This window comes from Macaca fascicularis, chromosome 10 (genome assembly GCF_037993035.2).
Source record: "Macaca fascicularis isolate 582-1 chromosome 10, T2T-MFA8v1.1".
In the NCBI taxonomy this organism is placed as follows: domain Eukaryota; kingdom Metazoa; phylum Chordata; class Mammalia; order Primates; family Cercopithecidae; genus Macaca; species Macaca fascicularis.
Genome location: NC_088384.1, coordinates 107,641,648 through 107,664,419, shown reverse-complemented (window position 1 = coordinate 107,664,419; position 22,772 = coordinate 107,641,648). Strand labels below are relative to the sequence as shown.

At 48.7% G+C, this 22,772-nt stretch overlaps 1 protein-coding gene across 10 annotated transcripts in view; it reads left to right on the top strand.

Annotated features, from left to right (window-relative positions):
* Positions 1-651: 651 nt before the first annotated feature.
* The window catches only part of NFATC2 (nuclear factor of activated T cells 2), a 176,596-nt gene continuing 154,475 nt past the window's right edge, over positions 652-22,772 (top strand). For 6 of the 10 annotated variants that reach the window (XM_065523313.2, XM_065523315.2, XM_074005561.1 and 3 more), the window contains exon 1: positions 20,266-20,597. Coding sequence is in view for 6 of the 10 variants with exons in the window: in XM_074005561.1 (XP_073861662.1) it covers positions 20,468-20,597 (130 nt within the window). In the remaining 4 variants the exon portion in view is untranslated. Of the gene's footprint in view, positions 932-20,265; positions 20,598-22,772 lie in introns of those variants that run through there. The other 4 variants (XM_045363134.3, XM_065523314.2, XM_045363133.3 and 1 more) reach the window with 1 other exon arrangement.

The following is a 22,772-nucleotide window of genomic DNA, read 5'->3' as shown; positions in this document are numbered from 1 at the left end:
AAAATTCTCGAAGTTGGAGAGTTGACACGAGGCACCGTTGTTATTTATTTCTTTTCCTTCCTCTCCTTCTCCTCTTCCTCCTCCCCACCATCCCTGAACACACAAAAATCTGGGCAGCCAGAGGCCGTGAGGGACTGGGAAGGGCCCCTGGGCGAACGTCCAGGAGCTTGGACAACCTGGGGTGTTGGTTTGAACCCTGGGCAGCTTTCTCCAAGAGGCGCCCGCTTGGCAAATGGGGGGCTTGGGAGTCTCGGGCTTGATTTATGAAAAGCTGCCATGGGCCAGGGAAGGCGGTGGCTGGGGCACTCCTTGCAAACAGCCTCCTGGAGCTCCTGCAGGGCTGACTTGGACACTCGCACACCCCCACCCCCTTCTTCTCGCCGTCGCCCGCTTCGCTCCCTCTCCCAGACTTTTCTCCCGAACAATCAGGGACTTGTGCTGGCGGCCGAAGGAGCCACGGAGCTGGCTGGCCGCGGAGGAGGCGACGTCATGGATTCCTGAGTGTGAAGTTTGCAGGAAAGCCCTTAGTTTTGGAGATGGACGGGATCCAGTGGTTTCCATGGCGCTGGATAAACAGGAGGAAACAGTGAGGGAATCCCGTTATTTTACTGCATTGAAAGCCTATAAACACGGAGCGCGGGGAAGGAAGTCGCGTTGCCTCTGGAGTAAGCCCGATCGCGGAGCCGCGCCGACTCCGCTGAGCCGGGAGCCGGGAGGCGCGCAGCTCCCGGGTCGCTCCGAGGCTCCTCGACAAGGGCTGCCCCGCGGGCAAGCGGTAGAGAAGACGGCGCCCCCTCGGCTGCTGGTCGATACAAACAGACCCCCCTTTCCAAACACGCGCCAAGTCCCCGTCCCCTCCAGATGCAGAGAGAGGCTGCGTTCAGACTGGGGCACTGCCATCCCCTCCGCATCATGGGGTCTGTGGACCAAGGTAACTAACTCTCGATCCCTTCCAGCCTTTTCCGCTCGCTCCTCCCGGTCCTTTCCTGCTGCTCCCGTCCCGGGCAGCACTTTCAGCTCCGGGCAGAGGTCGGCGCGGGAGGCCTGGGGACCCCGCTCGCCCTGGGCGCACAGGTAGCGTGGCCCGCGGAGGGGCGCCCGCGCCCCGGCCAGGGAAGGGACACTTGGGAAGGCGACTTTGGACAACTTTGCGCGGGGGCAGGGAAGTGTCCCGGGCCGGGATTCCCTAGGCCAGTCTGTCGGGAGGATTTTCCCCTCCACGGGACACCGGGAGGGATTCTCGCTACTAACCGCTGGCTGTTTAACCGTTTCAGCACTCGGCTTTTGACAGCAAATGCCATAACGCTGCAGTATTATTATTATTATTATTATTATTATTATTACTTTTTTTTTCTTTTAAGAGAACAGGCTTGGCATTTTACTATACAGCAAGTATAGTAAGGAAGACTTTGCTTTCTAACAGTGACAGCAGCAGCGGATGCTCTGGGACATTTAAACCATTTTCTTCCCCTTTTTTGATGTGCCTGCTGGATAGAGTCCTCCAGCTACTCCTTTAAAGTGCAATGTACCATCAGTTTGTTTGGGGATCTGATTACACTGTACTTTCCCTGTTTCTGCTTCTTTTCCCCTTCTCTTGGATTTAGTCCTGGTATCACACCACTTGGATCTTGTGGGAGGGGGTTGACTATAAGGAGCATAAGATATGAAAGTGTCCCATCTGGTCGGGATTGCGGAGGGACGTTGGCTCCACAATAATGAATCGGTCTTTAAAAGTGGAAATGGGCAAAGCGTTGTGTTTTTCAGAGGGGAGCACTGCGTTGGGGGCTGCGCGGCCTGGCTGCCAAGTGGGAAGGGCTTTGAAAGTTAAGTGAAATAAATTCGCGGAGGAGGAGTTAGCCTCGTGTCATAAAATCAGAGTTGAATGTAGGTTTTGTGCTTTGCGTGGCTGATTAAAGTTCGGGGGGTGGGGGAGAAGAAATGACAATTTCAGTAAATAAACCTGAGAGGCTTTTTCTTTCTTTCTTTCTTTTTAAACTAGATTGAAGCCAAATGCCTTGGGTTAGGTAAACGGTGTGCTTTGCCACAGCAGACCTCAATGACACATATTTTTAGCTGAGCTGCGCTTTTGAAAGCAAGACCCGGCCAGGACTTTGAACGTTTGAACGGGTACCGGTTTATCCTGTCCTCTGCTAGTGGTCAAGCCTATGACATAATGGCAAAAAAAATTTTACTGATATCGCATCATCTGAAAAGCAATGCTCTCAGACAGATGACAGATATATTAAGGGCGGGAAAGGGTTTTTACTGTCACAAATACTGAAACCGGGTGTTTGATGTTCTGATAATGGGGGTGGAGGTCAGCCTAATGCCAAATTTAGCTCTATTTGGAAAGAGAGAGAGAGAAAGAACTTGGATGAGAAACTGGGCTTCTGTTTTACTGTGTGATCTAACACAAGCCTCGAATTTTATGGAGGCTGCTAACTCTGTGCCCCAGGTGTGTGAACTAGTTCTGCGAAGGTTTCAAAGTGTGTGTGTTTTGTGTGTGCATGTTCAATAGCTATCCTCCCCAGCCCATGTTCATGCGTGCACGGATTGTGGGTGTGTGCACGCCGGTGTGTGCACGCCAGTGTGTGTGTGTGTGTACATGTGGGAGACAAGGGCACCAGATTGTTCCAGGCAAACCACACTTGGTCTGCCAAGGCAATGGGCACATAGAATGCAATTCCAGGCATCAGAGACAGTTGGCTTGACACAGGCTGATCCAAATGCTCCCACTATGCCCTGCACAGTGGTCTCTTGAGGGAGAGCCCAATCCCCCCTTAGACTCAGACACAGACAACAGTGGGCATGCAGATGGGTGGGGTCATTAAATGGAGAAGAGAAGTATTTGCATTTAAAAAAATTCCAAACTTTCTGCACAGAAAGCAGCATTGGTCCTGCGAAAAACCTGAAGATCTGAAAGAGGTGTGCTCTGTTTTATCTGAAGTGAGATGATGGAAACTATTTCAGGAATAAACAAACCCAGGGTGAGCTTTGTTCTCTCCCAAACCCAGACTCCCTGCCTTCTGCTTGCATTAGAATTTCTGCTTGGCCATATCACAACTGTGTGATCTTGGGCAAGTGACTGAACTTCTCTGTGCCACACTTTTCTCATCTGTAAAATAGAGCCAATAATTATGCCTCTCTTCCAGGGTTGTTATGAGACTCAATGAGGTAAAACAGATAAGGCACAAAAATGGTGTCTTGCTCATAGTCAATGCTCCATAAACATTCGCTGCAAATCCTGTCATATTAAAAACGCAGAACAATAACTGATGCTGTGGAGAAACTGGATTTGACAGTAAACATTCTTTGAAGAGATGCAGTACTTTCTGCTTTCCAAAGTACTTTTAAACTTACTGGAACTTTACAATGACACAGATAGGGTTAAGATCTTGGCTTGTCAAGCCTCAATTTTCTCATTTGCAAAAAAGGAATAATGATAGTATCAACTTCATCGGATTGTCGAGAGCATTGTATGAAATGATGCATGTAAAACACTCAGCTCTGTGTTTAGCATGCAGTACACACACACGGAATGGTGTTGTCTGACAGTTGACGATGGTGAGACCCAGCTTTGCCCAAGGTCACATAGCAGATAAGGAGCACAGTGCCTGGCACACAGTGAGTGCTCAATTCCTGCCCTAGATGGTGACAGCAAACATAAATTGAGCACTGACTGGAGTAGGACAAGGGGCTAAGTGCTCTTCAAGCATTAAGCCTTTTAATTGTTATAGCACTGTAGATGATAAGTACTGCAATCATGGTATCCTTCCTGGAGGAGGGGTGGGGCACAGAGATGTGTGGCAATGGGCCAAGTGTTACCCAAGAAGAAAGTGGTAGGGCCCTAATTTGAACCCAGGCTCTTGACCTGCTCTGCTGTCTCTGAAACTCACTAACATCATAATTTTTTTTTACCATTTGACAGATGAGGTGACCGAGGTGGGACCAGATCCTGGTTCTGGGATCTTTCCCCAATACCACGTTGTTCCCTGACATATGCTGGAAGGGAAAGAGACATATGGGGGGATGTGGAGGGTATAAGTCTTATTGCTAGAGATGGGGAAACTGAGGCAGCAGCTGATTTGTGCGTTAGTGAGGGCTCCTTGGTTGATTTCCCTCAGGGAAATAAAAGCACGAGACTCCCACTCTTAGTAGAAGAAAGTCCCCAGCCAGCCAGTGTGGCAGCTCCAAAGCCCACGCGGCTTTCTGTACTGAGAGCGCCTCCCAGGCACCCCTCCTCCTGGCTAGTCTTTCCCTTGCTACCCATATGGCCCTTCATCCAGGAAGCCCCTCCAGCTTGCAAGCCTCTCTTCTCAGACTCCAGAGAGAATCACAAGTTCACCAGACACTCCCCTGACTAGCTTTATTAAGAACTTTCTTTGGCTTGATTACAAGCCCCCTGAGGACAGGGATCGGGTCCCCTATTTCTGTGAGTCTCCACTGGCACCCAGGTAACATTGCTGCTATCCAAGAGGTTAACAGCTTGAGGTCTGAATCAGAGGTTTGAATCTTGGCCACTTGTGTGTGTTACTTCAGTTGTGCCTCAGTTTCCCCATGTTATGAGTGATATTAATATTACCCAGAATAATATTTAATAAATGTAATAACCGGGTATAAACCAATCAGAACCATAGGAGCAGGGTCCCTAGACACTTCTCTGCTGGGCCAGGTTTTAACTATTTATTTGCTGAATTTTGGGGAGGGTCCCAGGCAGTAGAAGTCTTTGGAGGGTGGTAGGAAGCAGGGCAAACAGCAAATAATCTATGGAAGTTCTCAGTCCTTTAATAAACAGTATAATCCTCAAGGTACCCATTCAAAAAATAATTGCTGTCATTACTATTGTATAATTTATTATTTCAACATTTACCTCAGCCCCCCCAAAAAAACCCCAATGTCTAAATCCAATTACTAAATACTTTCTCACGGTTTTCTCGTTGGATAGCTCACACTTAATATGTAAATGACTGATTATTTAGACTTGCTGACTGGAAGAAGCCAGTCAAGTTTCTATTTTTTTATTTTTGAGATAGGGTCTCACTCTGTTGCCCAGGATGGAGTGCAGTGGTGCGATCACGGCTCACTGTATCCTTGACCTCCCAGGCTCAAGCAATCTTCCCACCTCAGCCTACTGGGTAGCTGGGACTGGAGGTGTGCCCCGCCGTACTTGGCTAACTTTTTAAATTGTTTGTAGAGATGGGATCTTGCTATGATTCCCAGGCTGGTCTTGAATTCCTGGGCTCAAGTAATACTCCCACCTTGGCCTCCCAAAGTGCTGAGTTTACAGGCATGAGCCACCGTGGCCAGCCAGGTTCCTGTTTTTGTTCCTTTGCTAAAACAGGAATTTGAGAATCTCTGACTGCCCAGCCTGGATGGGAGGCCTCCTCTGGGCTCTGCTGGCCTCTGTCCTGTGCTGCCTGCATCCTGGTACTAATCACACTGATGGTAATGGTCTATTTGTCCGTGTCCTCCAACAGATTTGAACTCCAGCAACCAAAAACCACACCTGCCTTGGTCACCACTGTACCCTCAGTGCTAGGAGAATGCCTAGCACTTAGTAGGTGCTCAGTAATTCTTTTGGTTAAATGGATGGATGAATGAATAAGTTATGAATGAGTGCAGCACAGGAGAAGTTCTGTGGCTTGTTAAGACCATAGCATGAAGGCCCGCACTCTCATTGTGTCTCACTGTCTTCTGCTTCCTTTTAACAATGATAGCGACCTTTTGACTACCACATTTTCCCAGCTGGAGCCGGTGACCTCAGTAGGATTTCTCCTGGGCCATCCAACAGGTACTCACATTCCTCTTGTTGTCTGGGATAAATAAGCCCCCAATAAGAGCAGCAAGCCACAAACGACAATGACAATGACAGCAGCCACCACTCACTGAGTGTCAACCGTGTGTCAGGCACCATGCCAAGGGCTTTCATGGGCCACCTCAAGCATCCTCTCTCCAGTCCTCCCCATTTTGCACAGGGAGATAGAGTCACTCACCAGGGTCACAGCCCTAGCGAGTGGTGGAGCTAGGATTCAACCCTACACCCCGGTTGCTCCCTGACTGTAATGCTGAATAATAATAACAATAGGGTGATCATCTTTTCCCTATTGGACATGTACCCTAAGGCCAGCCACTTTACAGATATTATCTCATTGGATTTTCACACACACCCAAAAAACCCTGAGAGGTTGGTATAGAATAGGACCCTCCTTTTAGAGAACACGGGGAGTGGTCAAGGCATTTTGTGGGGCAGCCCTAGGCCCGGCTGATGCCAAAAGCTTGGCTTTTAAGGGCTCCATAGGTCCAGTCTTTACTCTTCTTGCAGCAGGACTATTCAGCCAAGACGAGCTGGAGAGGAAGGCCCCAGCCCCCTAAAGGAGCCAGCCCGCCACAAAGTCTGGAGTCACAGGAGTCTCTTCCCTTCCTGCTTGACTTTCTGCACCGTGCAATGACTCCTAGCAGCCCCCATCCCCTCCCTCTGGCTCTCTATCACAATGGACTATCCAGGGCTCCTTTTCTCAGAGCTTCTCTGGGTGACTGAAGCCCAGCTGGGTGTTTCTTTCCCCTGACACTCCAGGGCTCTGACCTCCAGTAAAATTGCTGCTTTCCATGCCAGCCTTTGCCTGTGCTATCACTCCTCCTCGCAGGCACTCTTGGTCCTTCTCTTTGGCTGTGCTCGAGCGAGGCTTCCTATCTGGGTTTCTCTCCTTTCCTTCACATCTTTCTTGAAGGCCCAGCCCAATTTCCATCTCCTCTTAGATGCCCCCTCGATCATTTAATGTATCTTCATCAATATTTTTAGGGATCTACCATGTGCCGGGTACTTTCCAAGATGCTGGGGATTCAGCGGTGAATGAGGCAGATACAGAGCATACCCTCATGAGGCTTGCCAGGAAATAGCCAGGATGACTTCAGAGGCCGTTAAAGACCAGGGACCAAAGGAAGTCAAAAGGCCACTGTCATTGTTAAAAGTAGAATGGAGTTTCGCATGACTTGGGGTGGGTGTGTGTGTGTCTGCGGGTGTGTATTAGTTTCCAGTGGCTGCTGTAACAAATTACCACAAATTGAATGGCTTTAAACAATACACATTTATTCTCTCATGGTTCTAGAGGCTAAGAGTTTGAATCAAGATGTCAGAGCCATGCTCTCTCTGAAGGCTCTAGGAGGAAACCCTTCCTTGACTCTCCCAGCTTCCAGTGGCTCCTGGAGACCCTTGGCCCTCTGTGGCCTGTGGCTGTGTCATTCACATCTCTGCCTCTGTCTTCATGTGACCTTCTTCCCGAGTGCATGTGTGTTGATTCCTCTTCTCACGGAGGCAGCCGTCATTGGCCTGGACCCCTTTAGGTCTAGTATGACCTCATCTCAACTTGATTACATCTGCAAAGACACTATTTCCAAATAAGGTCCCATTCACCGGATCTAGAGTTAGGACTTGAATATATTTTTTTGGTAGGGTGGAGAGGGACGCTTCAATCCACAAGAGTAGGATTCCTCATTCAGGCTGGATGGCCCCTCCTCTCCAAGGTGATATCTTTTTTTGGTTGACCCCTGAGTGGTCCTGTAAGATGATCCGCCTGTAAGATGTCTGGAAGAAAAGCATTCCAGGCAGAATAAGTGATAAGTGCAAAGACCCTGAGGAGAGGCATGTGCTTGGGATGCTTAGTGAACAGCAAGGAGCCCAGTGGGGCCGGACCAGAAAGGGCAGGGGGAGCGTGATAGAGACAAGATTGTGGGACGGGATCGTGTAGGATCTTTTTTTTTTTTTTTTTTTTTTTTTCTTGAGACGGAGTCTTGCTCTGTCGCCCAGGTTGGAGTGCAGTGGCGTGATCTCAGCTCACTGCAAGCTCCGCCTCCCGGGTTCACGCCATTCTCCTGCCTCGGCCTCCCGAGTAGCTGGGACTACAGGCCCCGCCACCACGCCCGGCTAATTTTTTGTATTTTTAGTAGAGACGGGGTTTCGCCGTGTTAGCCAGGATCGTCTCAATCTCCTGACCTCGTGATTCGCCCGCCTCAGCCTCCCAAAGTGCTGGGATTACAGACATGAGCCACCGCACTCGGCCCACATAGGAGCTTGTGAGGAGTCTGAAGTTCATTCTTGGGGTAATCAGGAGCCCCTGGGGGAATGTTCAGCAACAGCGATGTGTGGTGTAATGAACCTTTTCAAATGGTCATACTGCCCATTAAGGGGAGATCAGCCTCTAGCCAGGTAAGAGTAAATGCTAGGTGGGTAGACAGGAGGCTGCTGCAGTGGCCCAGGCAGGAGATGGAGATGGCTGGGGCCAATGTGGGGCAGAAGAGGTGCTCAGAAGCAGTGCCTCCCAGTCCATAGAGCTTTCTCCTTTAGGGTTCTCAAACTGTGTTTCCTTGAGCCCCAGAGTTCCATGGGGATGGTCCCTGGCTTTGGTACCTAGAGGTAGATGCCATCAATCCTGTGAATATTCAGACCACTTCAGCTGTGCTTTCTTGACAGCCCGTCCTGGATTCCCCTCATCAGCTCCTCCTCCACCCTCCACTATCACTGGCAGTCATGAGACTTTTCAGGGTTTCATCTTGATCCAAAAATGTCCCTCGGCAAATCTACCCTTAGCTAATCACCCAGGAATAGCATGACTCAGTAATGAATATCAGACTCATGTAAGACAAAACCATTTCCATGGTGCACGTGCGACTTCACAAGTCACATCACAACCTGCTGTATGCCTTTGTTTCCTTAACTGAAAAGTGGGCTATTAGTAATTTTTACACATGGGGGTGTTTTAAGGTTGAAAGGAAATCATGTCTGTGAAGCTTTCAGCAAAGACAAAGTGGTCAGTTCCTGTTAGCTTCCATTTTTACTATTATTTTATTGTTTTAAATTCAATTTATTACTTTCCTCCAGATCAATAACTTTCAAGAGTTCCTGACGGGGACAAATCCACTTTCCACCAAGCCTCTGGGGTCTTTTCTGTAGGGTCCTGGTGACCCACTTCAATCACTGAGCCACTGAGTCCAGAGGTGTTTGTGGAGAGTCTAACAGAGGCAGAGCGCCTGGCAAGGTGGTGGGGAGAAAAATCCAAAGTCTATGAGACATGCCCATTTGCATTTGAAAGAGATGTTTTTGTGAAGTTGGGGAGACGTACTCATGGGAAGTCATTTACAAGCTAAGTGACTCTGAGCTTAGGTGAGGTCTAGTGATTGTGTTGATGGAGAAGCGAAAGAGGGAGAGAGCAGCTGATGTCCTGTGCTTTTTTGGAGGCAGTGGGGATTGTGCTCCAGGGTCTGGCTGTGCAGATGGGAGCTGATGATGGGTACCTCTGAGTCAGCCAGCTTGTCCTCATCACTCCCTGACTTCAAAGATTAGGAAATCGGCACAGATGTTTGAGTCTGCAAAGAATATGGCAGGGAAGAGAATGGAGAGAGAAACGATCTTGAGGCATACAGGGGAAGACAGCCTGGGTGACCGAGGAGGGGAGAGTGGGCCAAGGGTGATAGGTACATTGAGTGAGAAATGATTGTGGGATGGGCAGATATTAACCAACACTCTATCCCCTAACGTTATAACCAGCCCTACCCATCCTGCCCCTTGAGGCTGTGCTTTAGTAGAAGATGGAGCCTCCCTAGCAGAGGGATGGTGGCATCTCCTGTTCAGTTAAGAGCAAGGACCATCACTTAAGGGGCAGGTAGGTTTACTGAGCCTGCCCTCCTTCTAAACATTGTTACCCAAGACAGAGGGGAATGTACTAGAAAGCAAGGAACAAAGAGGAGAAACAAAACCAGGGCAAAGTAGTTGTACAGGGACCAGGTGGAAGGAATCAAGAACCTGCAGCCCAGGCGCTCAAGCTCACAGGCTCCCGGCAGGTGGCACAAATCAATGAGGCAGCCAGGTGGGCGCTGGGGTGAACTGAGGGGGTGTGTGTGTGTGGGGGGGTGTGTGCTGGGGAGTCCCCAGGGAACAGCCTCCACTCACCTCCAGCTGATTGGTCCATACGGGAATGCGGGCCTGGGGTGGTTGGATCTGCTGGATCTGCTGGATCTGCCTGCCTGTTTTTTTTTTTTTTTTTTTTTTTAAGAAGTTGGAAATTTGGATTTTTATGTGAAATCTCCCAATTTTAAAATGTTAGTTCGACATGGACACAGGGAGGGGAACAACACGCACTGGGGCCTTGCCGGGAAGGTCGGGGAGGGAGAGCACCAGGATAAATAGCTAATGCATATGGGGCTTAGTACCTACGTGATGGGTTGATGGGTGCAGCAAACCACCAAGACACATGTTTACCTATGTAACAAACCTGCACATCCTGCACATGTATCCCAGAACTTAAAATAATATAAAATTAAAAGAAATAAAAATGTTAGTTCAGATTAAAAAGAAATTACTGGGCAGGCCAGACATAATATGCCTGCAGGATGGACTTGGCGGAGCTCCTGCAGACCTGTAACTTCTGCTGCTGTCAAATGGGGCATCTTCCTACAGTCCACAGGTTGATTTAGGCGCTGGCTTTTAGTAGAACCCTGCTGTCTTACGAGGTACCCATGGCCATCAGTGCCTGTCCAGTGGGAGGGTGGCGTATTCAGCTAACGGCTTTTTGCTGCAATCTCCTCTTGAAAAATAGTTTTCTCACAACACAGAAATCCTCTTTGGGCTTTAAAAGACTCTGTAGGAGACGATAGATTGAAGTACAAGTCAGGTTTGAAACTGTCTTGTTCTCTCAGTCTATTAGGAGTTCATCCCTAAAAATGGCTTTGCAAGAGCATGACGAAGCCAATGAGGCATTTGGGGAAGCAAAATGCAAGAAATTCAGTAATCAGGATGAACTATATATATACACACACACACACACACACACAAACACACATATGTATATGAAATGTATATATATTTGAGACAGGTACTTGCTCTGTCACCTGGGCTGGAGTGCAGTGGCACGAACACGGCTCACTGCAGCCTCGGCCTCCTGGGCTCAAGCCATCCTCCTGTTTCAGCTTCATAAAGATGGGGTGTCACTATGTTGCCCGGCTGGTCTTGAACTCCTGGGCTCAAGCGATCCTCCCACCTTGGCCTCCCAAATTGTTGGGATTACAGGCATGAGCCCAGGATGAACCATAGTTTAATATAATATAATATATATATATATATATATATATATATTTTTTTTTTTTTTTTTTTTTTTTTGAGTTGGAGACTCGCTCTGTCACCCAGGCTGGAGTGCAGTGGCGCAATCTTGGCTCACTGCAAGCTCCGCCTCCCAGGTTCATGCCATTTTTTCGGTATTTTTAGTAGAGATGGGGTTTCACCGTGTTAGCCAGGATGGTCTTGATCTCCTGACCTCATGATCTGCCCACCTTGGCCTCCCAAAGTGCTGGAATTACAGGTGTGAGCCACCGCACCCAACCTAATATTATATTTTAAAAATAAAATTAATGCCAAAACTCCATGATAGACTTTTTTTAAAAAGGCCAGATGTGGTGGCTTGAGCCCAGGAGTACGAGACCAACCTAGGCAACATAGTGAGACCTTGTCTCTACAAAAAAAAAAAAAAAAAAAAAAAAAAAAAAATAGCAGGGTGTAGTGGGGCAGGAGCCTGTAGTCCCAGCTACCAGGAGGCTGAGGTGAGTGGATCATCTGAGCCCGGGAGGTTGAAGCTGCAGTGAACCACGCTCTCGCCACTGCACTCCATCCTGGGTGACAGAGTGGGACCCTGTCTCAAAAAAATAAATAAAAAATGTTAAATAAAGACAGGATCAACATTACTCATTTTCCCTTTGGCCTTAGGGTGCAATATGGCTCACATGGACTGTTAACCTGTCTTTATTAAAAATCTAATAGCTTGTTCAGCAAGGTTTTTTTTTTTTTTTTTTGGCATGCATTTTGATGTTTTAAAACATGGTGCGAAGATATAATTTATCTAATTACTGAGTTTTTGGTGCCCTCTTTTATTTTACCTCTCTTGCGTCACCCTAGTACCGGCCTTGCTGGAGTCAAAGGCATCTGTCTGTAAGTTATATATTAACACCTAGAGTGGTCATGAGTCCCAGGGAATGCTTCCGTTGAAGGGAGATTGTTTCTGGAGTCTGGTAAAGAATGTTCCCACTTTTTGAATCCGACTTAAAACGTTTCAATGCCTGTCTTTTATAAGCAGTGTTTTATTATAATGGGAGGTTGTTAGGACATGGAGTTCATGATGAAAATTTGTGACTTATGTGTTATACAGATGGTCCCTGACTTACGATGTTTGATTTAGGATTTCTTTACGATGGTGTGAGAGCGATGTGAGTTCAGTAGAAACTGTACTTTGGGTACCCATAAACCATTCTGTTTTTCTCTTTCAGTATAGTATTCAATAAATTACAGAAGATATTCAACACCTCATTATAAAGTAGTCTCTGTGTTGGGTGATTTTGCCCAAAATCAATTGTGTCGGTGACTGTAAATGTTCTAGTAAGCTATGGTGTTCAGTAGGTTAAGCATATTAAATGCACTTTCTTTGTATATATTATTCTTCTTCTTTTTGAGATGGAGTTTCACTCTTGTCACCCAGGCTGGAGCACAATGGCACGATCTCGGCTCACTGCGACCTCCGTTCCCAGGTTCAAGTGATTCTCCTGCCTCAGCCTCCCGAGTAGCTGGAATTACAGGCACCTGCCACCATGCCTGGCTAATTTTCATATTTTTAGTAGAGACGGGGTTTCACTACATTGGCCAGGGTGGTCTTGAACTCCTGACCTTAGGTGATCCACCCTCCTCAGCTTCCCAAAGTGCTGGGATTACAGGTATGAGCCACTGTGCTTGGCCTATTATTATTATTTTTTAGACATGGGGTCTTACTCTGTTGGAATGCAGTGGTGCAATCATGGCTCACTGCAGCCGGAAGCTCCTGGGTTCAAATGGGAGCCCGGCTAATTTATTTTTATTTTTCATAGAGACGGGGTCTTGCTCTGTTGCCTAGACTGGTCTCAAACTCCTGGCCTCAGGCCATCCTCCTGCCTTAGCCTCCCAAAGTGCTGGGATTATAGGCATGAACCACCATGCCCTGCCTAAATGCATTTTCAACCCAACAATATTTTCAGTGTATCGTGGGTATATTGGGATGTCACTCACCATAAGTTGAGGAGCATCTGTACACTATCAGAGCCGGCTGCATAATTTTCAGGGCATTGTGCAAAATGAAAATGCATCGCCTCTTGTTCAAAAAGTATTCAGAATTTAAAAAATGTCAACAGCAGAGCATTCAACCAAGTGCAGGCTCCTTCTAAGCACAGGCTGTTCCAGGTGCAGGGTGCTGTGTGACTCTGCATGTCACATCCCATGAAGCGAGCCCCGGCTGCTGCTCAGATTAGCTTGGTTTTCCTTGTTAAACAATCCTTGAATTTTAGAGCTGAAATGGTAACTCAGGTATTATCTAATTCACCTCCTCCCATTTGACAGATGGAGAAACTGAGGCACAGAAGGTGTCTTGCTTAAAGGTCACAGAGTGAGTTAGAGGAAGGACTCAGTTTGGATCCTGGGCATCCCAGCTGTGAGTTGTTCTTTAATGTACCACAAGATCACTCCAGGCTTGGTCAAACATTTATGTCTTCATGCCATTGACCTACAGCAGGAAGATCAGCCTGGAAGGGGTGGAAGGGATTCAGATGTACCAGTCTTGTTATAAATAACTCAAATTAGCTGGGTGTGGTGGCGCATGCCTATAATCCCAGCTATTTGGGAGGCTGAGGCAGGAGAATCACTTGAACCTGGGAGGCAGAAGTTGCGGTGAGCTGAGATTGCGCCGTTGCACTCCAGCCTGGGCAACAAGAGCGAAACTCCATCTCAAAAAACAAACAAACAAACAAACAAACAAAAAACCCAAAAAAATCTCAAGACCTTTACATATTTTCTGTAACAGAACATTGTCTTTTATAGATAGTCTTTTTCTTTCTGTGCCTCACTCCTTGTTTTGGAGACGGGGTCTTGCTATGTTGCCCAGGCTGAAGGGCTGTGCTTATTCACAGGTGCAATTGTCATGCATTGCAGCCTCAAACTCATGGGCTTGAGCGATCCTTCCATCTCAGTCTCCAAGTAGCTGGAACTACAGGTGTGCACAACCATACCAGGCTCTTTTTCTTTTTAAGCAACATGTGCAGGTAGAATTTCCCTGAAGCCATTGAGTCAGATGAAATGTTATTTCTCTACAAATAATTACAGGTATTGGAACCAGGCTAGAGGCTGGGCTGCCAAGGCTATAAAACACTGCTAAATTTCAGGACATCCCTGTTGAGTCCCATTAAGCTGAGCAAAGAAGGAATTTGGGTTCTCCTAATGGTGCAGTTTTATTCACTGATTGATCTCTCAGGTAGAAGCTCTGTTGGGCGCCATTCTTCCATTCATTCCTTCAGCTGCTTTTTAGTGAGAACCTACCATGTACTGGCTATCAGTCTAGGATCTGGGGATACAGCTGAGGTTGCCAGATAAAAATACAGGATGTCCACTTAAATTTGAATTTCAGGTAAACAATGAATAACTTCTTAGTTTATGTCTGTCCCACATACTATTTGGGACATAGTTCTACTAAGAAAAGCATTCATTGTCTAAAATTCAAATTTAACTGGGTGTCCTGTATTTGTATTTGCTAAACTTGGCAACTCTAGATATCCCAGGGAAGAAAACAGACAAATATCCCTGCCCTTGTGGGGACTGCACTCAAGTGAAAGGAACAGGCAACAAACTGACGAAGAAATATACATATGAATAAAATATACCATGTGGAAAGGGCAACGAGGAACATGAAGCAGGGTGAGGAGACAGAGAATGCCGGGGGATGCGATTTTTATTAGGACAGGCAGGGAAGGTCTCTCAGAGGTGACTTTTGAGCTGTGAAATGAACAAAGTGAGGTAGTGGCCAGGAAATAGCTGAGGGAATGGTAGGTGCAAAGGCCCTGGGGTGGGGTCATGTGGGCGTTTTCAAGGAATAGGTGGACGATCAGGGTGGCAGAGGGAGTAAGAGAAGGGGAGAATGGCAGGAGATGATACCCAAGGAGAGCCAGGTGGGATATAGCTTACGTAGGGCCTTGCAGACCAAGGGCTTTCTATTTAATTTTAATTTAATGGGAAGCCACTGGAGGGTTTATCAGATGTATATTTTTTAAAGGCTCCCTCTGGTTGCTCCACACAGCGGCAAAAGTGGAAGTAGCAAGTCCAGGGAGGAGGCTTCTGCAGTTGTCCAAGTAAGAAATAATGAAGGCCTGGATTCTTGGGAGGTGGGAGGAAGAACAGTGAAGTTAGTGAGAAATGGGTGGCTTTGGGTTACATTTGGTGCAACTGCCTGTATTTGCTGAGGGTTTGCATGTGGGCATGAGAAAAGGCAAGGACTCAAGAACCACTCTTTGGTGTTTGATTAGAGAACTGGATTACAGGCAGAGCAATACTTGAGTTGAGGCATAATGAGGCAGGAACAGCTGGAGACGTAGGCTTTGGTTTCGGACACATTCACACTGAGGTGCCTGTTAGACGCCCCAGTGGAGATGTTGGATTGACATTGGATATACAAGCTGGGATTTCTGCGGAGAGGCTCAGGTTGTAGATTAAAATGAGCTTTCTACCAGAAGGTGGAAAGGAAGGCAGAGCTGTAGGTGGTGGGTAACTCCAGGGCAATCTTGAAGCAGCCTGGGGACGCAGAGCCAGGAGGAGCTTCTTGAAGGCGCTTCAGGAGTCAGTGCTTCTTGACTATTTCTATCCAGGTGGACCCAAATTATGCTCCATTTTAAGGAAGCCTAGAAGAGGAAGAGAGGTAACTCACAGATGGACCAAAGGATGAGAGTCTACGAGTCTTGTGAATCCTTCCACGTTTTCTTATCTCTATGGCTACCACTTATCTCTGTAGTTCACACCCCCATTATCTCTTGCCTGGATGACTACAAAAACTGCCTAGTTGGTCCTCCTGTTTCAACCCTTGCCCCCTGCAATTCCGCGTCCTCAGAGGACCCAGAGCCATCCTCTAAAGACTCACCTATGGTTCTGTCATGTGCTGCCTAACACTCTCCAGTTGTTCCCAATTGCTTTTGGGTCCCAAACTCTCAATATGGTTTCCTGGGCCCCACTTACCTCCTAGCCTGATCTTACACCATCTTCTCATCCTTCCCTGAGCACTGCCACTCCCGTCTTCTTTGGGGTCCTCTATTGTTTCATATTTTCCTCCTGCCTCAGAGCCTTTACACATACTCCCTCATCGCTCTGTTAGTACCTCCCCTTGTCATTCCCTAACTAACTTCTACCAGCCTTCCAGTCCCAGCTTAAACATCGCCTCCCTAGGGCAGCCTTGCCTGAATTCCCTGTCTACATCAGGTTTCCTTGACATAAGCTCCGGAACACGTTCTCCTTGCCTTTCATGGCACCTAGCTCAGGCTGTAATTAGACTCTGGGATTAAGTGCATGTTGAAGGGAGCTGAGTTCCTGGGCCAAATAGTTCCAGGGTCAGATAGTACCAATGTGTGCTGGAAGTTTCAAAGTCTCACTAGCTTCACCAGCTTTCTGTTGCACTTCGGTTGGAGAGGCTGGGGAAAAACTCAAAGGCCAGGGTATCCAAAGGAGGTGGGACACAGGATAGAGAGAAAGTTGACAAAGCTGCCCTGTGAAGGCCGCCATCCCACCCCCCTCCCTCCACTTCCCAGAGTCACTCTCGACACATAAAGGCATTCTTCTCCCGGACCTTGTTCCTAAGAGCACAGATTATTTATTTTTGAATTGAAAATATGCCTTTCCCACAGCCCGAACTACCACCCTTCAAGGTAACCTTTAGGGAAGAAGACCTTTTACTCCCCACTGTCCGGCAGAAACTCTTTTATTGGTTGGCATCTAGTCTGAACCACTTCCTTTTAAAGAACTCTGATTACAATAGTCCAGACTCCAAATCCCAGAAGCTTTGAAAATATATCCATTGTTCAGAGGGACAACGAAGGCAGTTAGACTGTCCTGAACTGTCCTGCCTCAGGCTGAAATTCCTGTAGCACTTGATCAACTGCAAAGTGATCTTCCCTTTAATATCTCATTTTATCGTCGGGTATCTGAAGAGGAAGTGGAGTTGGGGTAAGAATTTAGGTGTTTGCCCTAGCAGTTGGGTGGCCAGGGTAAGCCTCAGGGTGGAGGACCCTTAAAGAAAACTCTAAGGATTTTAAGGAGAGTCAGACTCTGCATCCATCCAGGCAAACATCTACTCTTCCATTGATTAATGGATCCATTCATCCATGCAACACATTCGCTCTTTCGTCCATCTGTTCATCCATCTATCCTCCATCAATCCATCCATGTATCCTTCATTCATCCATTTATCGTCCATCCATCCATCCTTCCATCCATCCACCCTCCATGGACTCCTCCATCCATTATCCATCCATTCATCCAACCATCCCCTATCCATCCATCCATTTTCCATCCACGCATCCATCCTCCATTCACCCAGTCATCCATCCATCTACTTATCCATCCTCCTTTTATCCACACATCCATTGCACATAAAGCTGTGAATGAGGTGGTCATAGCCCCTGCCTTAGTGGATCTTAGGCTAGTGGAGATAAAATTCTCTGACTGGCCCAGTCTGGGTCATTCATCCACTTCTTTGCTTGGGGAAGGTGGAGCAGCTAGGTTGAAAGCTCTAACAAGATTATGTTTAGAGTAGTTTCCCCAAGGAACACACTGGGGTGCTGTTATGAGAAGAAGGGAGGAATTATTCTGGGTAGGCACAATCAACAAGTGTCCACTAGATTTAGTGGCGCTTAATAATTATGGGATGGAGGGATGAGAAAGGATGTGGGGAGGCATTTCCAGCTTTTCTCCTTTTCTAAAGCACAGGGGAAGCCTGGTTTTCTTGTTTATTGGCCAAAATTTCATCATCTGGACCTTGGGTCCCTGTCATAAGGACTCAAAAGAATCCATCTGTTTCTAGATACTTGTCTATAAGTATCCTAGCTGGGGTCACCACTCTTCCCTCCTCCACCTAAATGCATCAGCCACCCGCAAGATGCTTGTTGGATACACATGGCATAGAAGTGCTTATCGTTAGGAAACAAAGGCTGGAATTTCTTTATGCTCCGACAACCAGGAGGTGCTGCCCAAGACTCTGAAATGAGTCCTGAGCCAGCCCCAGGCCCCTGCAATAGAGTTTGAGTCTAAACTAAAGTGGTTCTCATCTCTGGCCACACATTGGAAGCATCTGGTGAGTTTTTACAAAATACTGATGCCTGAGTCCCAACCCCAGACATTCTCATCAAATCGATGTCTGGTGGTGCTCAGGTATTTGGATACAAATTTTAACAGCTCTCCAGGTGATTCTAATGTGTAGTCTGGGTTAAGAACCACTGGTCTGAGTGCAATTTGGAAAACCCCGTTCATAACTGTGCTTCTTTGCTTTTAGGGCATATACATGATGAAGGGAGAGGCTGTGGCTTGTTCATGGTTGCATCCCTAACATCTTGTGGCAGTGCCAGGCAGGTGCTCAATAAATATTTGTGGAATGATGGATGGCTTGGCACAAATCCCCTTAATGGAGCTGAGATGGCTCCCCTGAAGAGTATGTGTCCTCAATTCCTCCTGGCACATGGGGAAGGACTCGAATCACTTGAGGTCAAGCTGGGTTCTCACGAGGATCTTAAGGCCTCGCCCATCTAATCTTCTCATTCTCAACACTAGCTGCACCTTGGATTCATCTGAAATAAAAAAAAAAAAAAAAATCAGGCCAGGTGCGGGAGCTCACACCTGTAACTCCAGCACTTTGGGAGGCCGGGGTGGGCGGATTACGAGGTCAGGAGATCGAGACCTTCCTGGCGAACACGGTGAAACCCCCGTCGCTACTAAAAATACAAAAAATTAGCCGGGCGTGGTGGCGGGCGCCTGTAGTCCCAGCTACTCAGGAGGCTGAGGCAGGAGAATGGTGTGAACCCAGAAGGTGGGGCTTGCAGTGAGCTGAGATGGCACCACTGCACTCCAGCCTGGGCGACAGAGCGAGACTCCATCTCAAAAACAAAACAAACCAAACAAACAAACAAAATTCAGACATTCTGCTTCAGTGGGTTTGGATTGCAGCCTGGCACGGGTGTGTAAAAAGGTGTCCCAGGTGATTCTAATGTGTGGGAAGGGTTGAAGAACACTGTTTTGATCTTTTTTTTTTTTTTTTACCTCTGTGAGTCTGTTTCCAACTTCAGTTAAGTTGGCAGAGCCCCCGGCAGAGTTTTATTGGAGGGTGTTCCTTAGTTACTGGGTCCTTATGCAGCATTTGCCAAATGTACCTGTTCATTAATGCTCACGTTGGGTGCTTAATTAAAAATACATATCCACGAGTCTGTATTCAGACGTATGGAATCAGAAGCTCCAGGGAGGGGCCTGGGAATCATGCTTTAAACAAGCAGCCAGGCGTGTTTGTCACTTGCCAACCGCCCCATCAGAACTGTACTCCTCGTTCTCCCTCCAGCACACCCAGCCCCCTCGAGCTTTGGCTCTATGTTTTGGTTCTCATTGCCAGAACACACTTCCCCAAGATCGCCTCATCAATCAGGATTCTTCAAATGTCACCTCCCCCGAGAGGTCCTCCTTGACCACCCAAGGGACTAAAGCCTCCCCAACCTTTACCCTGGTGAGTTCTCTCCTGGCCCCATAAGGAGATGCTTTTTGTCCCGTTTCTCTCCTTCAGGCCTCTCCCACTACCAGAGCCTGAGCTTCTGAGGGCAAGTGTCTGGCTCCTGCTGGATGCCCAGCACCTGGCACGTGGTAGGTGGCCAGGAGGCATAGCTGTAACGGGGGGACTAGTGCTGTCAGTCTGATTCCTTCCCAGGCGCTGGGGACTTGAGTTCAGAGCCATGCAGGTGTCTGAAGTACTGTGAAAATCATGCCGCCCCCGTGGGCACACGGAGATGCCTGGAGACACGGGTCTGCAATAGAAGTGGATGGAAACCCCCTTCCACCCCATGGAGAAGAAAAGCAGGAAAAAGTGTGGGGCCAGTGGGTCCCTTAGGGCAAAAGTCCTAGTGGCGGCAGCTTTCTTGTCTAGACCCTGGTTCGCGCAGGGCGTGTCGCGCTCACCCGTGGAGGGTGGGAGACAGCGGCCGCCCCAGCGCCCAGCGGTGGCCCGGGACGGTGTGGTGAGGTCCGCGGGCAACCTCCTTCCTCCCGGCACCGGCCAGCCCAGGCCGCGCGCCCCTCCCCTCCGGTCCCCGGGTGGCGGCCCCGCCCCCGCCGGCCTGGCCGCCCTGTCCCCGCCTCCACGCGCCCCCCCCGCCCTCCCCGGGCTGCAACAGGTGCCTCCGGAGCAGGAAGCTCGCGCCGCCGTCGCCGCCGCCGCTCAGCTTCCCCGGGCGCGTCCAAGACCCGCTGCGCCAGGCGCGCCGTCCCCGGACCCGGCGTGCGTCCCCACGAGGAAAGGGACCCCGCCGCTCGAGCCGCCTCCGCCAGCCCCCGGCGAGGGGTCCCAGAGCTAGCCGCGCCCGCCTTCACCCCCAGCCCCGCAGCCCTCCCGCCCTGCGCACCATGAACGCCCCCGAGCAGCAGCCCCAACCTGACGGCGGGGACGCCCCAGGCCACGAGCCCGGGGGCAGCCCCCAAGACGAGCTTGACTTCTCCATCCTCTTCGACTATGAGTATTTGAATCCGAACGAAGGTCGGTGGAGGCTCCCCCTGGCCTGGCCCCTGAGCCCGCCAGGGGCTCAGGCCTGGGGACTGGGCACAGGAGTCCTCTTGGCTCCAGCTGCCCCTCTTCCTAAGGGGCCTGGAGGGAGGGTACCCCTACCTAGGTGCCAGGGAGGGGAGGCGTCAGTGGCCACTGCCACCCTTAGGGGGTGGTCGGCTCCCTCTTGCCCTTTAGGGGCACCGGTTTCTGGTTGCTTGTGACTGCTCCCTGAGGGTCACTCTCAGCAAAACAAAAGGTGGCAGGCAGGTCCCAAGGCTGGGGAGCGGGTGCTGTCTGCTGGCCTCTTGCTTGGGACTGGGTTGTCAAAGGGCAAGGGACATGATTTCTGTGCCTTTGGAGGGAGGAGGTGAGGAAGCAAAGAATGGAGTTAGCAGGGAGGGGTTGCAAAAAAAAAAAAAAAAAAAAGAGGGTTGCAGCTGAACCCAGTTATCAAAGTTAGGAGGCTGCTCCTTCCCTCCAGGCACTGAAGTGAGGCCATGCAGTTCCCATCACCTCCTGTGAGCAGTGGTTGATAGGGACTTTGTGTTGAAACTGAGGAAGAGGTTGTCTGTCTGATACTGGAGGGGGTTAAAAACTTTGGTATTATAAGGCCGGCCCATTTCCTCCCTGGGTTCTGCTGCTGCTGCTGAACCCATTACTTATCACCCACGAGAGGACTGGTCTGAGCTATATTAAGTGAACTTCTACTATGGGTGGGGTGGGGGGCAGCTGCCGCGTGGATTCAGAAGGACACAGGCTCTTTCTGCCTGAACTTTGTCACTCTGTGCCTCCAAGTGCCCTCAGTCGCTGGGGGCTGGGGACTTCCCCAGGCTGGGCCCAATGCTCATCTGTCACTTCACGTGTTTAACAGGAGCATTCGTTAGAGGGAGGAGGAAGAGGAGGGGGAAGAGGCCACACGCCCAACCTCACTGTGTATTTCTGGTTAGCAGGTTGTCTTGGAAAAAACAAAAAACCCAACCAGGCTTCCTGATTTTGACAGCCCAGCCCAGCCCAGCCAATGCTTGTTGAAGGCTCAGGGGCAGGCCTGTTGGTAGCTTCCAGACGCACTCTGGGCTTGCCTACATCTGGTGCGTAGGAAGGGCTTGTGCTCACTGGCTCGTGTGGGAAGCCTGTCGAGGAGGCTTGGTGGCCTGATGTTTCCCACAGGCACTGTGTTAGACAGGTAATGAAGTTTAACTTCCCTCGGTGTCCTCTCTGGCCACCTTACGTGAGGGATTTGCTTTAGCTTTGGGTATCCTGTCTTCACTTGGATACCGAGAAGATGGTCATTAGCAATAATTTTGTGTTTTGGCTGGAGATGGAAATAATTAGCAGAAGAGGGCAGTCTTCTAGAGCTGCAATCTGGAGGACATCTTTTGCTTTGAAAAGATACAATTAAGAATCTGCAAACGATCCGCACTAACATCCGTGGTCTTTCTGTTCATTAAGATTAAAGTCATGTTTTTCAGGGAACAAATACTCACACCCCTCCCAGATTCGTAATCAGCTTTTATTTTTCTTGTCGGGTGGGGTGGGGGGATTTCCGGGGAAATAGTTTCCAAGCCAAATCTGAAGGGAGGTACTTTTTATAGTTTTTCTTGGCAAGTGGTGCTTGGTGGCCACCAGATGGGTATCTAAATGACCACAATGAAAGCCCTGGAATCTGTCTTTTTTTTTTTTTTTTAATTTATTTTTTGGAACAGTTTCAGATTTACAGAAAAGTTGCAAAGATAGCACAGAGAGTTCCCATATACCCACTACCCTGTTTCCCCATGTTATTAATGTTTTACATTAGTATGGTGCATTTATTGTAATCAACGAACCAATATTGACACATTATTAACTGAGTTTTCTGCCTCATTTCAGATTGGGAATGTTTTTTGTGACCTTCACTGTTTTTGAGGATTGTTGGTTGTATTGTAGACTGTCCCTTCATTAGACTAGGGCTCTAGGGTTTCAGGAGGAAGCCCACAAAGATAAAGGCCCCTTCTCATCACATCATATCAAGAGTATGTACTATCCAGCCGGACGTGGTGGCTCACGCCTGTAATCCCAACACTTTGGGAGGCTGAGGCGGGCGGATCACCTGAGGTCATGAGTTCAAGACCAGCCTGGCCAACATGGTGAAACCCCAGCTCTACTAAAAATACACAAATTAGCCAGGCA